The sequence below is a fragment of the Trichechus manatus genome, unplaced genomic scaffold, assembly GCF_000243295.1.
Source record: "Trichechus manatus latirostris isolate Lorelei unplaced genomic scaffold, TriManLat1.0 scaffold00017, whole genome shotgun sequence".
NCBI lineage: Eukaryota > Metazoa > Chordata > Mammalia > Sirenia > Trichechidae > Trichechus > Trichechus manatus.
The window spans coordinates 7,483,974-7,499,195 of record NW_004443953.1 but is presented as its reverse complement, the minus strand read 5'-3'; the positions used below and the strand labels follow the sequence as shown (position 1 = coordinate 7,499,195).

The window sequence follows — 15,222 nt, the reverse complement described above, 5'->3', positions numbered from 1 at the left end:
GGTGTTCTGAAAGTTCAAATGCCTTTCTGCACCTGTTGAAATAATCATGTGGTTTTTCTTTTTTGGCCTGTTGGTTTAGTGAATTGTATTGATATTCTTTTTAGCTTTATTGAAGTATGTTTGACATACAGGAAGTTGCACATATTTAAAGTGTACAATTGGATAAGTTTTGATATATGTTCACATTTGTGACATCATTGCCACGTTCATTATATATCCATCACCTTCAAGTTTCTTCTAGCCCGTTTGTACTCCCTCCCTATGAACCTCCTCCCTCCTGGGTTACTCGTTTCCTACTTTTTTGTCACTATCGTTTTCATTTTCTAGAGTTCTATGTAAATGAAATCATAACTTGTGTATTCTTTTTGTCTGACTTTTTTCACTTGGCATAATTAACTTTGAGATTTATCCATGTTCATTGACTTTGAAAGTTGAACCAATCTCTTAAAATTTCTATTACAATGATAATTATCAGACCACCTGCAGTGAATGTTGTTTGGGGACAAGTGCTTCAACTTTCTTCTGGCCTTTTTTAAAAAATAACTTTGTATTCTGAAATAGTTTTAAGACTCACAAGAAGTTGCAAAAATAGTACAAAGAATTCCCATGTACCCTTTACTCAGCTTCCCCCAATGATAATATCTTACACAACCATATATGCTGTCAAAACTAGGAAATTGACATTAATATAATACCGTCAACTTTGGTACAGATTATATTCGAATTTCGCCAGTTTTTATGTGCACTTTTTTAAAAAAAGGTTCAGAGACGCTATAGAGTGACTCTTTTTTCCCTTCTCATTCACACCTGTCTTTTGCTTCCTTTACTCCATGTTGCTAATTAGTACTGATGTGCTCAGCTGTCTTTGGGCTTTGTCCCCAAGGAAGTGTAATCAACTCAACAAAATGTGGCTGAATAATGTTCAAAGACATTTAATCCTAATTTTATGGTATTCTGTGGTGTGTTAGTACCTTAAAGAGTGCTACCAAATTCTCAGAATGGAAGTACAGTATACTACAAACCAAAAAAGCTCTGGTTGCTGTTAAGTCTTTTCTGACTGTGGTGACCACATGTGTGTCAGAGTTGAATTGTGCTCCATAGGGTTTTCAGTGACTGATTTTTTGTAAGTAGGTCACTAGGCCTTACTTCTGAGGTGCCTCTGGGTGAACTTGAACCTCCAGCCTTTCAATTAGCGGTCGAGCACCTTAACCATTGTTGTACCCAAAAACTCCACAGTATACTATAATCCTTTATAAAAAAAATTTTTTGAGCAAACTTTCAGAAAGGAAAGGGAGCTGTATTGAAATTAAAAAATTTATAATGAAATGATTTTGGGGGCCTTAATATAAAAATATTAAAAATTGTAAGTTGGCGTTTTGAGTAACAGTTAAGCAGTAGGAAGCCAATGTGAACCATATGCTACATAGAGATACTATTACTTTCAGGCAAACTAAAGTTGGAAGTTTTTTGTTTTAATTCTTTTAGGAAATCCAAGTTGGTTTTTAACAATTATCTACAATTAACCCTTGAGGGAAATTTAGCATCTGCCTTCTCTTTTGAAATTTAATCTTTAAGTTCCCAAGGTGACATAATTTTTACTATCCTTCATCCTATGTATTAGTTATCTATTCCTGCATAATAAATTATCCCAAGCCTTAGTGGCATAAAACAGCAATATCTCTCATGGATTTTGTGGGTCAGTAATTTGAGAGGGAGCAGCTTGGCTGGGCAGTTCTGGCACAGGTTCTCTTATGAGGTGCAATGAAATGTAAGCCAGGGCTACAATCATCCAAAGGCTTGATTGGAGCTGGAGGAAGTCACTCGCATAGCTTTTGGTTCCTCTCCCTCTGGGCACCTCCCAGAGCTCACATGTATTTCTCACATGACCTCCCAGAGCTCACATGACTTTCCTAGGATGAGTCATCTAAACAAGAGAGCCAGGTAGCAGTGTATCCTTTTTGTGACCTAGTCTGGGAAGTCACATAGCTTTAGCCAAAACCAAACCTCTTGCCATTGAGCCAGTTCCAGTTCCTGGTGACCCCCATGTGTGTCAGAGTAGAACTGTGCTCCATAGGGTGATTTTTCAGAAGCAGACTGCCTGGCCTTTCTTCCAAGGTTCCTCTCAGTGAATTTGAACCCTAACCTATTGGTTAGCCACCAAGCACATTGACCGTTTATGCCACCCAGGGACTCCTCCCATATTTTACTTGTAAAAAAATTGTTCTGTAAGTCTAGTCCACATTCAAGGGGAGAGGAATTAGATTTCACCTTTTAAAGGGAGGAATGTTGAAGAAATTGTGTATGTGTTTGAAAACCATTACATTCTGCCACCTAGAACTGTTAACATGTTGCTGTATATTGCTTCATATTTATCCTTACATTATATATACAAACTATTTTATTACCTGTGTTTTTCACTTTACAATCTACTGAGGGCTTCTTTCCCTGTCAAAAACTACAGAATTACATATATTTAAAGAATAGCACAGTATTCTTTGAATTTTATTAATACATAGTGATTTTAATTAATCCATTTACTATTGATCTCAGGATTGAAATTTTTAAGCAAAACATATTAACCATACAAAGAACAGATTGAAAATTCTAGCAATGGTACATCCACTGATAATTCACAAGAGAAGAAACCTGAATAGCCAAATGAAATATGAAAAGAAGCAAACATAATGTTAAAAAATGAGATAACAGGGCATTCCATCGATGAAAAATAAATGCTGGTGAGGACAGAGAGAAATGGGAACGGAGCTGTGTGATCTTCGATAAGTTACCTAACTTTTCTAGGCTTTGCTTTTCCTCATCTTTAAAATGAGATTAATTAATAATAGAACTTCGTAGGTTCTTCAGCAGTGGTTAAGAGATTGGCTGCTAACCAAAAAAGGTTGGGAGTTCGAATCCACCAGCCACTCCTTGGAAACCCTATGGGGCAGTTCTGCTGTGTCCTGTAGGGTCGCTAAGAGTCAGAATCGACTCAACAACAATAGGTTTCGTTTTTTTGGTTTGTGAAGATTAAATGAAATATATATGATGAACACTTAACACATTACTTGGTGCATAGTAAACAGTTGATAAATATAAGCTATAATTAAAATTGTTTAAATTTTTAATGGAATATCTACTCTGTAGACTTGCCTGATTATTTCCCTTAGGATAAAGTCTACCATATTTTACGTAAGTAATGCGTGCCTTCTACGTTTGTTTGCCAACCACACCCTCCCCCTGTGAGGTATTTTCATAAGTGCACTATGTTAATTTTTTTCACAGCAACATGTAAAAAAAAATTGGCATAGCGACGCTTATGAAAATACTTGGGGGAGGGCATGGATGGCAAATGTAGAAGGCGTGCATTATTTGAGTAAAAATACAGTAGTCTGTTAGCTAGAGTATAATCTGTTGTATGAATATACCACAGTTTATCCATTGTTCTAAAAGGAGCCCTGGTGGTGTAAATGGTTAAATGCTCAGCTGCTAACTGAAAAGTTGGTGGTTCAAACCCAGCAGCTCCATGGGAGAAAGACCTGATAATTTGCTTCTGTAAAGATTACAGCGAAGAAAACCCTCTATGGCAGTTCTGCTCTATCACATGGGGTCACTTTGGGTTGAAAACTGCACACAACAGTATCCATTGTTCTGTTGTGGACACATTATTGAAATGTTACATGAATGTTTCAGAAGTGAAATTGCTGGATCATAAGCTACAAGCATTTTTAGTTTGTCTAGAAATTTGCCAGTTTTCCTCCAAAGTGGTTTTACTCATCTGTACTCTCACCAGCAGTGTATGAAAGTTCTCATTTCTCTTTGTCCTTACCAGCGCTTATGTTTGATTGATGGAATGCCGTATTATATCATTTTTAAAAATTTACCTTTCCTTCCTTTCATATTGTGTTTGGCCATTCAGATTTCCTGTCTTGTGAATTATCTATGGATGAACTGTTGCCAGAATTTTTCTTTGTATGGTTTCAGTGTTTTGTCTTAAAAATTTCAATCCTGAGATCATAAACACATTTGACTACATTTTTGTCCAAAAAGCTTTTCAGCTTTGCTTTTCACTTTTAACTCTTTTAATCTTTGTAGAATTGATTTTTGTGCATGATGTGAGATAGGGGTTTATTTATTTTTCATTTGAGGTAAAAATGTTCATTATAGCATTGCAGTTTATTGCAGAAAATATAACTTTTCAAAGTTACTGAAATCAACTGAACATTTGCTGTGTTGATATCTCCATGAACAGCACTTGATCTTTTTATTTAGTTAATACACAAGAAATCTAATTGTCGAATTCTTGAAAGAAACACGTTCACAGAGATATTAATTTATAGTCCTGTGTTTTAATATGATTAATCTCTTGCCTCTCTTTTGGTTATTTAATGTAGGAAGGTAATAGAGCACAGTGGCTTAGGTTTGAATACTGTTTTTTTGCTCTCTGTGTGACCTTACAAATTATTAAATAATCCTTCCAAGCCCTCATGTATAAGTTAGAGATAACAGTACATCCATGGTTGCTTGAGGATTATGTGACTTAACATATGTAAAGTTCCTAGTATTGTGCTTGGCATATAGTAGTTGCTTAGTAAATGTTAGCCATAGTGTTCTCAGTATGTAGTTACAATCTCATCTTATTTGGAGTAGTAATCATGTTTTGTCTTTCCAAGTGGAAAAAGCTGTAAATGGAATTTTTGAATATGTGTTGTTTAAGAGTGATTTTAAATAATAGTAACATATTGCTGATGTACTATGAAATAATTGCTTTATTTTTCTTTCCTGTTTTGTTTTTAAATCATAGGGCCCCTCGATTTAAAGGTTTACAACAGCAAGACAGCCAAGAGCTTCTTCATTATCTACTGGATGCAGTGAGGATAGAAGAAACAAAGGTCAAGTTTCTTTATGTTTGTCACATACTTGCTTTAATAAGAGTGTAGAGACTGTAGGATTAAATTTCTTTTATAACTTTTAAGTATGGTTAAGAAGTAGATTTGATTTTTTAAAAATTTTTATTCTTTTTTTTCCTTTTCCAGTATAAGATTGTTTTCTTTCACTCTTTCATAATTTTTTTATCCCTTTATTTATTAGTTAATCCTCTTTGGCTGTAAATAGCAGAAATCAATTCAAACTGGCTTAAGTAAAGAAAAAAGGAATCTTGAGAATCCAAGTGTAGGGGGGTGTAGTGAGTCTGAGGAAGGGACAGAAATGTTGTCAGGAATCCAGAAAGTATTGTCTTTCTTTTCCTAGTTTCTCTGGCTCTGTAGATTTTCTTCATTCATCTCTCTGCAGACTGAGTAGTTTTTCTGCTTCTCTATCTGAATGGTAGTACATGACTACCATTGCTTCTTTGGCTGCAAATAAGAGAAATCAAACTGGCTTAAGTTTGCACGCTGCAGTTACATCTATTAAAAAACTAAACTGGCCCTTTTTGATTCCAATTCTAAATTCCCAGGAGAGAGAAACTTTATCATCCCATGTTGTAATATGGTCCACTCAGGGATCAGGGAACAATTTTCAGAAAATAAGGAATGACTGGTGGACTGGATAGATTCTCTGAACAGTATTTCTTACAGTCCTATCCCTTAATTGATTGGCTGTTTGTTGCCTTTCGTATTAAATTAAATTCAGCTTTTTTGGAGACTCTTAGGCAAATCAGGTAAGATTTTCCAGAGAACATGCAAGATACTGAAGATGTTGAATACACAGTACACATCCTCCGTTTTCCCCTTTCTTCACTCATGGCTGACATTGCTAATGGTTCTAATGGTTCATAAGAGTCCTGCTGAGTCTGAATTCGGCCTCAGAATCATTCTCAACGTAACACTGTAGGCAGCCACTGTTGATCATAATCGGCATAATAGGTGAAAATCTGTTTTCCATTCTAGGTGAACACTCTTAAATTATATGTTAATATGTAGTAAAGCAGCCAAATGTAAAGGAAGTGCTCATATACTTGGAGTAGGTGTTACTAGGTTGAGTGAACTGTCCCTGCCGTCCTTTTTTTTTTTTCCTTTAATCCTGTTTTGTTTGAATTGCAACGTTGCAGTGCCTCTTTCCTCCTACTAATGGCCAGTTTCCAGTGAAGAAAGAGTTAATGTTCTGATTTTTTTTCTTACAAATTATCTTAAAAATAAGTTAGTCACTCCCTCCTGCTGGCAAATAGTGTGTATTACAATCTTACAATCTCATTCCTTAACTGGCTGTTTATTGACTTTCATATTAAATTAGTTAAATTCAGCTTTTGGAGGGGTCACTCCCTTCCTGTGACCTCTCTAATTATATATATTTTGATTATGGGCCTTACCACCTTCTATTTAGATTTATGTCTTTATCTGTCACCTCTTTTAGACTAGACTATGATCTCCTTCAGGAATGGTTCCATGTAATATCTCTGTGTCCCATGTGCCATTATTGGTAGGTGGTGAATATTTGTTGAAAGAGTTATCTGTGCTTAACCTATATGGACAACTTCTTTCGAGAATTTGAATTGGGAAGAAAACAATGTAAACAATCTTAAATAAGTTATACTAGCTAATTTCTTGAGAATCTGTAGTTATTTTTAATATGTTGTAGTTTGAATAAACTGATAGATTAACGGGGTAATAACTGCATTATATTTTACCCGTATTTTGTTAAAAGAAATCGGTTAAGAGATTTATAATTAGCTAAATTTTAGGGACATTAGTACAATCCCTCTGAATTAATATCTTATCACATTTTCTTAGATAGAGAAACTGAAACTAGGAGTGAAGATTTAAATTCAAGTCTTTCTGACTCCCAAACTAATAATCTTTCTAACTCTGTACCATAAAGAACCCTGTTGCCGTCAAGTCAGTTCAAACTCATAGCAACCCTATAGGACAGAGTAGAATTACTGCCCCATAGGGTTTCCAAGGAACAGCTGGTGGATTCGAACTGCCAACCTGTTGTTTAGTAGCTGAGCTCCTAATCACTGTGCCATCAGGGCTCCAACTCTATATCATACTGCTTATTAAAGTTTAATTTTAATGCTTGGTCAGCAGTAATCAGTATAAATGTTACTTTTTTTTTTTAAACTTAATTTAACCATAATTATTTTAGTATTTGGAAAAAGTATTAAATCTGATTCAGTAACTATGGTGTATATGTGTGTATCTATATATATAATTTCATTTTGTTATTGTTGAGACTATACACAGCAAAACTTAAAACCAATTCAACAGTTTCTACACATACCATTTAGTGACACTGATTACGTTCTTCGAGTTGTGTAACCATTCTCACCCTTCTTTTCTGAGTTGTTCCTCCCCCATTAACATAAATTCACTGCCCCCTAAGGATAACATGGTGTATTCTTATTGTAGAGGATGAATACGAGGTGGCAAGGTGGAAAAAGATTATATTGTCTTTGTGTTATGAATAGTAATTGCAGTATGATGCTTTTGGATCTACCGATAGTAGTTACAGTAAAATTATTACTATTTTTTTTTTGCTAGGATAATTTTTTTCCTTATGATGTCCAGGAATATGTTTACTATCTGGTGATCAGGTATTATAACTGGAGTTAAAAAGTACCCCTCTGCCTAGAACTAGATGGTGCCTGGCTACCACCACTGACAGCTCTGACAGAGATCACAATAGAGGGTTCCAGACAGAGCAGGAGGAAAATGCAGAACAAAATTTAAATTCACGGAAAAAAGACCAGGCTTACTGATCTGACAGAGACTGGAGGAACCCCCAAGACTATGGCCCCCAGACACCCTGCTAACTCAGAAATGAAGCCACTCCCGAAGTCCACCTCTCAGCCAAAGATTAGATAGGCCTATAAAACAAACAATAACATGTGAGGAATGTGCTTCTTAGTTCACTTAGTGTGCAAGACCAAATGGGCATCACCTGCCCAAAAGCAAAGATGATAAGACAGGAAGGGACAGGAAACACAGGGAACCTGGGTTGTAAAGAGAAAGGAGGAGAGTGCTGATATATTGCGGGGATTGCAACCAGTTATCGCAAAACAATTTGTATAAATTTTTGAATGAGAAACTAATTTATACTGTAAACTTTCACGTAAAACACAGTAAAATTTCAAAAAAATTTACCTCTCTGCGTTGTTTTCCTCTGTTGATATTACAAATAAAACAATAAAATCTATTCCTATCTTTTTTTTTCTACTGTACTTTTTATCACTTGATGGCAGTCTTTGTTGCAGTTAAATTACTCTTTGTCATAATGGTGCATTTGGATGCATAGTACCTTAAAAACTCAGGCAGTGCAGCAGGAAACATTGGCTTTGATAGCTTTTATCTTCCTTCGTCTGTTTGAGGGCTTTAGATGGTGTGACAAAATTAAAATGTCAAATCTGTGGATCTCTTCAGCCTTGTAAGCAAGGACAGTCATGGCGGTTGGTTACAGTGAGTACCCATTGAGCTGCATTGTCTGGCCTGGGAACTCCACAGCTGTTAGTCGTGCTGCTGTTGTAGCGTGTCACTGCCATGTGTTTTTTGATTGAAGAAAGGCTACAACGTAATGTCTGCCACCAGAATCTTTCAGTAGTGATTAAAAATTGCTGACTACCTTTTATTTTGTTAAGCCCTTTTCTTTTGAATATAAACTTGAGGGATATACTTTTTTTGCTGAATACAGTGCTAAAGGGATCATTTCTACAGTGAATTGTAATTTTTTTATGTGCAGAATAAGCAAAATCAAATTTATTATAAGTATTCTGTAAGAAATCTTTTGAACTGACCAAATGTGTGCTTCTTCAATTTTTTCCTTCTAATTGCCTTTTAATTTCTCACTGTCTTCATGAGATTTTTTTATTATCTTCTCAAAGATATATCATTTTAATACATTTAATTTAATAACATTGTTGTATAGAAGGATAATTTTAAAGGCAGAGTGTCTCAGCTAACTTAACATTATTTGCACTGTTGTTTTCGAGAGAAGATTAAGATGGAGAATTGAAATAGTTGAATCTCTATACTGCTAATTGATTAATATGCTACAGTTGTTAGCAGCTCCTGACCAATGTCTGTCTTTTTTTGTTGTTGTTTGTTTTAACCAAAATGGGTCATAGCACAACTCTTAACAGTGAAGGGTTGTGTATAGAGCTAAACCCATTTATTTTATTCAGCTTGATGAATTACCTGTTGATTAACTCTTTAACAGTTTAGAGTCAAAGATATAAATTTTTGATTTAGGATATGATCAAACAGAAAAAATCCAATAGTTTAAAAGTTAACAATTCAAATAATTTCATTGTTTTCCCTTTTTAGAGTGGATATCACAACTTACATTTCAGAATATACTAAAGGCTCATTAAATCATATTGAAAGACATGTCTGAGTTAGTAAAAAGTTCAAATTGTAGAATAAATTTAGAGACTTCTCAGTTGAGTTACAGGTCTTTTATCTTTAGTTGCTAGAAAGGCTATTTGCACTTATATTAAATATTTAGAGGTAAACATTGATAATTGTTGGAATTTTTCATTTAATTCCATTAAATATTTCTCCTGTATGGAGTTTACACAATTCTCATTTGCTTATTTTAGTCCAATCAATTCCTTTTTCCAAAGTGTAAAAGTCAACTTTAGGAAGTATCTGAGTTTTACATAATTTCAAATTTATTGAATCTGAATTAGAGGTTATTTCAATATTTAATAGTTTCTGGGAATAATTTTATTATTTTGATTTCCTTAGCATATGAGTATATTTCAGGACAGCATGGTATGGTTTGAATTATTTTATGTTTGCTCTTAAACCCTACTTTGTAAATATTTAAGTGTTTTGAGTCTTGCATTAACTCTCAGAATACACTTGTCGAGTATAGTGAGCAGTTCTAGGAAGTACAACGTGCTGATCATAGGCCTTTTGATAAAGAAGCATGGTTTCACAATTATTGGGGGAATTGATAACATTATCAAACTTATCACACATTCAGAGAATGTATACAAATATACATAGCTTAAAGCATAATAAAAAGAAAAGTCATTTATTACTAACACTGCTCCCCATCTCCAGGTTAAAAAATAGAATATTGTTAGTGCCCAAGAAACAACCTGTTCCCTGCTAAACATTTCTTCCTCTTCCTTCATCAAAGGTAACCACTATTTTGACTTTTACAGAAATAATTCCATTTTTTAAAAGTAGTTTTGAGCACTATCTATGGATGCTTAAGCAATAAATTGTTCAGTTTTGCAAAGCTGGGTAGCAGCAACAAACCTATGGCCATTATTGGATGAAGGCTTGCAAAAAAAAGATAAACCGAGAGAGTCTCAGCAGCATAGACTGGCTTTGGCTCCCCACAGAGTTTACAAGAGCTCTTTTGGGGAAAGTCAATGGGCAAGATCATGAATGTGCTTTGGGCCAGGCTTGTCAAAGTCAGTGCAGCTGGCGGAGCTGTAGGGGAAACCAAGTACTAGCTTTCTGGTTCAAAAAAGTTAGAGGTAGTGGGCTGTTTTTTAATTTGGTCTTACACATTTCTTACGTTTATTCCTAGGTATTTTATCTTTTTAGTTGCTATTACAAACAGTATTTTCTTTCATTCTCCCTTCTAACTGGTTTTTCTTTAGTTTTCTTTGTGTAGTGACTTATTTTAATATTCCCCTTTAATGAATTTTCTTATTATTTGTAGTAGTTTTTCCTTTCAGTTGGTTCCTTTGACTTTTCCAGGTGAACGGTCATATCATCTGCAAGTAATTTTACCTCTTTTATAATTTTTATACCTCTAAGATTTATTTTTCTATCCAAATGCATTGATTAGTGCTCTAATACAATGGTAAATAATAGTAGTGACCAAATAAGTAGTGTCAGTGGATCTGATCCTATAGTTTTTGTTTCTTTTTAGAACCATTAATATGATGGCTTATATTAATAGGTTTTCTAATATTGCACACCCTCTGCATTCCTGGAATAAAAGCCATGGTATATTATTATTTTAGTGTCCTGTATTCTGTTTGCTCATATTAGAATTTTTTTATAAGTGATATTGGTGTGTGTTGTAATTTTTGAACAGTAGAATTATGTTTCATTTTCATATAGTCTAGTTCAGAAAATGATTTCATGTATTAAAATTTGTGATTAAGAATTTACTTAAAATAATATCTTTTGAAGGATAATTAACAAACTGCCCCTAATCTCACAGTTACAATATGAATTAGAGAAAACTAAATTCATTCTCTAATTAGGGACCCAATTAACATAAGATATGATTATTTATTAATTTAAATAAATCTTTGTTCTTGGAATACATAGTCTGTTTCAGTCTGAAAGTTTTCTGTGAGGAAAGGACTTTTTTTTTTTTTTTTAAATTTAGTCATTTTAGTTTATAGACTAGGAACCAAGATCCACATTGTACGTTGCTGTTTGAAAGTTTTTTTTATTATGTGGATGAAACCTGAGTTAACAGACTGTTACTAGACTAGATTTTATTCAAATGAACACAAAGTTTTGCACTGAGGAATACATTCTAGTTTAGATTATTTTATGAAACTCTGATTAACTTTGTTTTACAGAGAATACAAGCCAGCATTCTAAAAGCATTTAACAATCCAACTACTAAAACTGCTGATGATGAAACGAGAAAAAAAGTCAAAGGTATGTTGACTCGCTGTTAAAGAAGAAAATATTAAAAGTTCTTTGTTGGGAGAAAAGAAAGCAGAGCATTATGTGAACTAATTCTCTAAACTAGTGGCCTTGAAAGGAGGGTGCACTTAACTCCAGTGCTGCAAAAGTACTCTAGTGGGACACAGAAAATGTCAGAATGAATCCCTGTGCATTTTTATAAATAAAACTAATATCAAATATATAGATGGACACTGGTGCCTTCATGTGAGGCCTCCTGAGGGAGACCTGAAAGGCCCAGAGCCCAAAGAGGTTGAAAGTAGCAGTCTCACTTGAAAGTTGACTTTCATTGTATCGTATCATTTTGTAGTTGACATGTGCTTGGTTAAGTGGATTTATGGATATGATCTAGTCTTAACTACAAAATGCTTACATGCTTCAGAGATTCCTGCAAAGGAATCATTTATTGAAGAGAACACTAAGAAGTCAAGCATATGTGCACAGTTGGCTTACCCCTAGTGTTAGCTCTTATCAGCCAAATTATGAGGTAAGAACAATGATTGATCTAATCAAAGGTGATCATTTATAATTATCAAGATTGAAGTGCGGCTTTGTATCCCATGTTATTAATGATTTACAATGCCCTAAGCGTATATTCTGTCTTGATATATTGAACTAATGGTAGTAGGAAGTCATCATTTTTAGGAGACATTAAAAAATATTATTTGTATTTTATTTATTATTGTCTCTTTGATATTTTTTGTAGTTTTATAATGTACCTAGTACATGTGTATAATTTATAAACAAATATACATTGTGATTGTGCATTCCAAAACTTTATTACAGTTAAGAGTTCAAGATTTTTTAAAATGTAAATTCTCAAGTATGCTCTGGGTTCTTTTGTGTTGAGATAGTGCCATCTAGTGCATGTTTAGAACAACAGTCCAGTTTTTCTTTCTCCTCTTTCCAGATTTATAATCTTTCTACTTTCAATCCCTCGTACAATATTTCTTAATGAAACATCTTAATTTACCATACTATTTCTAAATAAATATTAAATAATATATTTATATTAATAACTGAGTTACTAATTGCCCATATTAATTCCTTAAACTGTTGTATTTCCTTGTCTTTTGTTACTCTGTTGTTTCCATAGCCATGATCCTGGCATCTGTGGCTCTAAAAGCATAATCCCTTTCCCATTCCTCCATCTACCTCCAGGTTAGATGTAGAGCAGGGTTTCGAACCAGTTCGTTCAGGTTCAACTCCTTGCTGAGAATTTGCCTTTCCACCCCAGATATACTCAATAAGAATCTACATTTTAACAAGATCCATAAGAGGCACCTGAGGAATCTTGTTAAAATGTAGATTCTTATTCAGTATATCTGGGGTGGAAAGACAAGTTCTCAGCAGGGGGCCAAACCAAATGAACCAGTTCAAAGCCCTGATGCAGAGGATTAAAAGGTTTAGTGGGAGCTGTTGAGATTTGCTATGAATGATGGTTATTGGTCTATTTATTTTACCTCTTAATTTTAAGAACAGTTCATTTTTTCTTGGAGGCTACTATAGTTGATAGTCATAGTTTCTCTACAAAAGTATAAAGGAAAAAGAAACTGTATAGTAAGATATATTATTAAATGTGGTATGGAACATCTGCCTTATTCATATTACTTTTGAATAAACAGAAAATAGCATGTTATATTGTTAGATTGATGGTTGACTTTTTTGCATTAAAAAGTATTATTTTTACAGCGTATGGAAAAGAAGGTGTGAAAATGAACTTCATAGATCGAATATTTATTGGTGAATTAACTAGCACAGTCATGTGTGAAGAATGTGCAAATGTAGGTACTTGGAATTCACTTCAACATGGAATAGATTACACACATTAACTTTATTATGTTTTCTTTCACATGTAATCATTAGCAGTCATTTTATTTATTTGTAATAGGTGACTACATAATAGTTCTTGAGAGTCTTTTTAAAATATCATACCTTTCACCCATAGAAAGTAAATATGATTTATAATTTTTTTAAAGTAAATGTGTTTATATGTGAGACTTTATTTTTACTCTCTACAAACCTGTGAAGTACACAGGGCTTTGAACTGGTTTCTTCCAATTTGACCCCCTGCTGAGAATTTGCATTTCCACCCCCCAGATATACTGAATCAGAATCTACATTTTAACAAGATCCCTGGGTGACTCTTACATATATGTCTATATTTTAACAAGATCCCCCTGTGATTCTTATGTATATATCTGCATATTTTTTAAAAAAAGATCACCAAGTGATTCGTATGTATACATAAGAATCTTATTAAAATGTAGATTCTTATTCAATTTATCTGGGGTGGAAATGCAAATTATCAGCAGGTTGAAACCCTGGAGGTGCCTTTAGCCTATCTTAATATGCGCAAATGTATTAGCTACCTGTTTGGGTTAAATCAAGAGAGAAATTTCTGAGAAGAGAGGAACTATGTTAGATTGTAGTACCTATGATGTAATTTCAGTAGAAATCACTTAGCGTAGTAACATAACTTTGGATGATTTTATCTCATTTGATTTAAAGTTTATATTTATATGACTTGAAGTTTTTTTGTTGCTGTTAACTCATTTTTTAATTTAGTGATAATTTTTATTTTGAATGCCATCTGTACTTTAACAACAACTTAAAGCACATTTAAATTTTTGTAGGTTTTCAGTTTGCTTGGTAATGAGTATTTCTGAAAGGGTATAGCTTAGAATGTGATAGGTTTAAACTTTTATCAGATCTTAATGATAAAAGAAAGTCTTTATATCTGTTATTCTGTCTCAGATTATGGAGTATTTTTCTATTCTCTCTAGTGTTATAAAAGTAGCATTATGAATATCTTCTGTTAGCCTGTCACTTTGAAGCACAAAATGTGTCAACATGGCATTATTTAAATCTGTACAATATTCAAGATAGAAGTTGATTTCTCCCTCACAAGCTGGAGAGTATCTTTTAAAAAGTAATTATCTTTGAGGGATTGGAGGGGTGGGGATGGAAAAACACTAAATAGACAATAGGTAAGTGGTAACTTTGATGAAGGGTAAGACAGTACACAGTACTGGGGAAGCCAGCGCACCTTGTCTGAGGCAAGGTGATGGAAGCTCCGTAGACACATCCAAACTCTCTGAGGGACTGAATTGCTGGGCTGAGGGCTGTGGGGACCATGGTCTCAGGGAACATCTAGCCCAGTTGGCATAACATAGTTTATAAAGAATATGGTCTGCATTCTACTTGGTGAGTAGCGTCTTGGGTCTTAAAAGCCTGTGAGCAGCCATCTAAGATACTCCACTGGTCTCACCCCTTCGGGAGCAAGGGAGAATGAAGAAGACCAAAGATACAAGGGAAAGATTAGTCCAAAGGACTAACGGACCACAACTACCACGGCCTCCACCAGACTGAGTCCAGTACAACTAAGATGGTGCGCGGCTACCACCACTAACTGCTCTGACAGGGATCACAATAGAGGGTCCTGGGCAGAGCTGGAGAAAAATGTAGAACAAAATTCTAACTCACGGAAAAAGACCAGACTTACTGGCCTGACAGAGACTGGAGAAACCCAGAGAGTATGGCCCCTGGACATCCTTTTAGCTCAGTAATGAAGTCACTCCTGAGGTTCACCCTTCAGCCAAAGATTAGACAGGCCCATAAAACA

At 34.5% G+C, this 15,222-nt stretch overlaps 1 protein-coding gene across 6 annotated transcripts in view; it reads left to right on the top strand.

Moving 5' to 3' along the window:
• USP45 (ubiquitin specific peptidase 45) overlaps positions 1–15,222 on the top strand; it is a 75,299-nt gene that overhangs the window by 42,972 nt on the left and 17,105 nt on the right. For 3 of the 6 annotated variants that reach the window (XM_023727589.1, XM_004372414.2, XM_023727590.1), the window contains exons 9-11: positions 4,799–4,886; positions 11,489–11,570; positions 13,290–13,381. In XM_023727589.1, the coding sequence (XP_023583357.1) occupies positions 4,799–4,886; positions 11,489–11,570; positions 13,290–13,381 (262 nt within the window). Of the gene's footprint in view, positions 1–4,798; positions 4,887–9,995; positions 10,075–11,488; positions 11,571–13,289; positions 13,382–15,222 lie in introns of those variants that run through there. The other 3 variants (XM_023727592.1, XM_023727591.1, XR_002823304.1) reach the window with 2 other exon arrangements.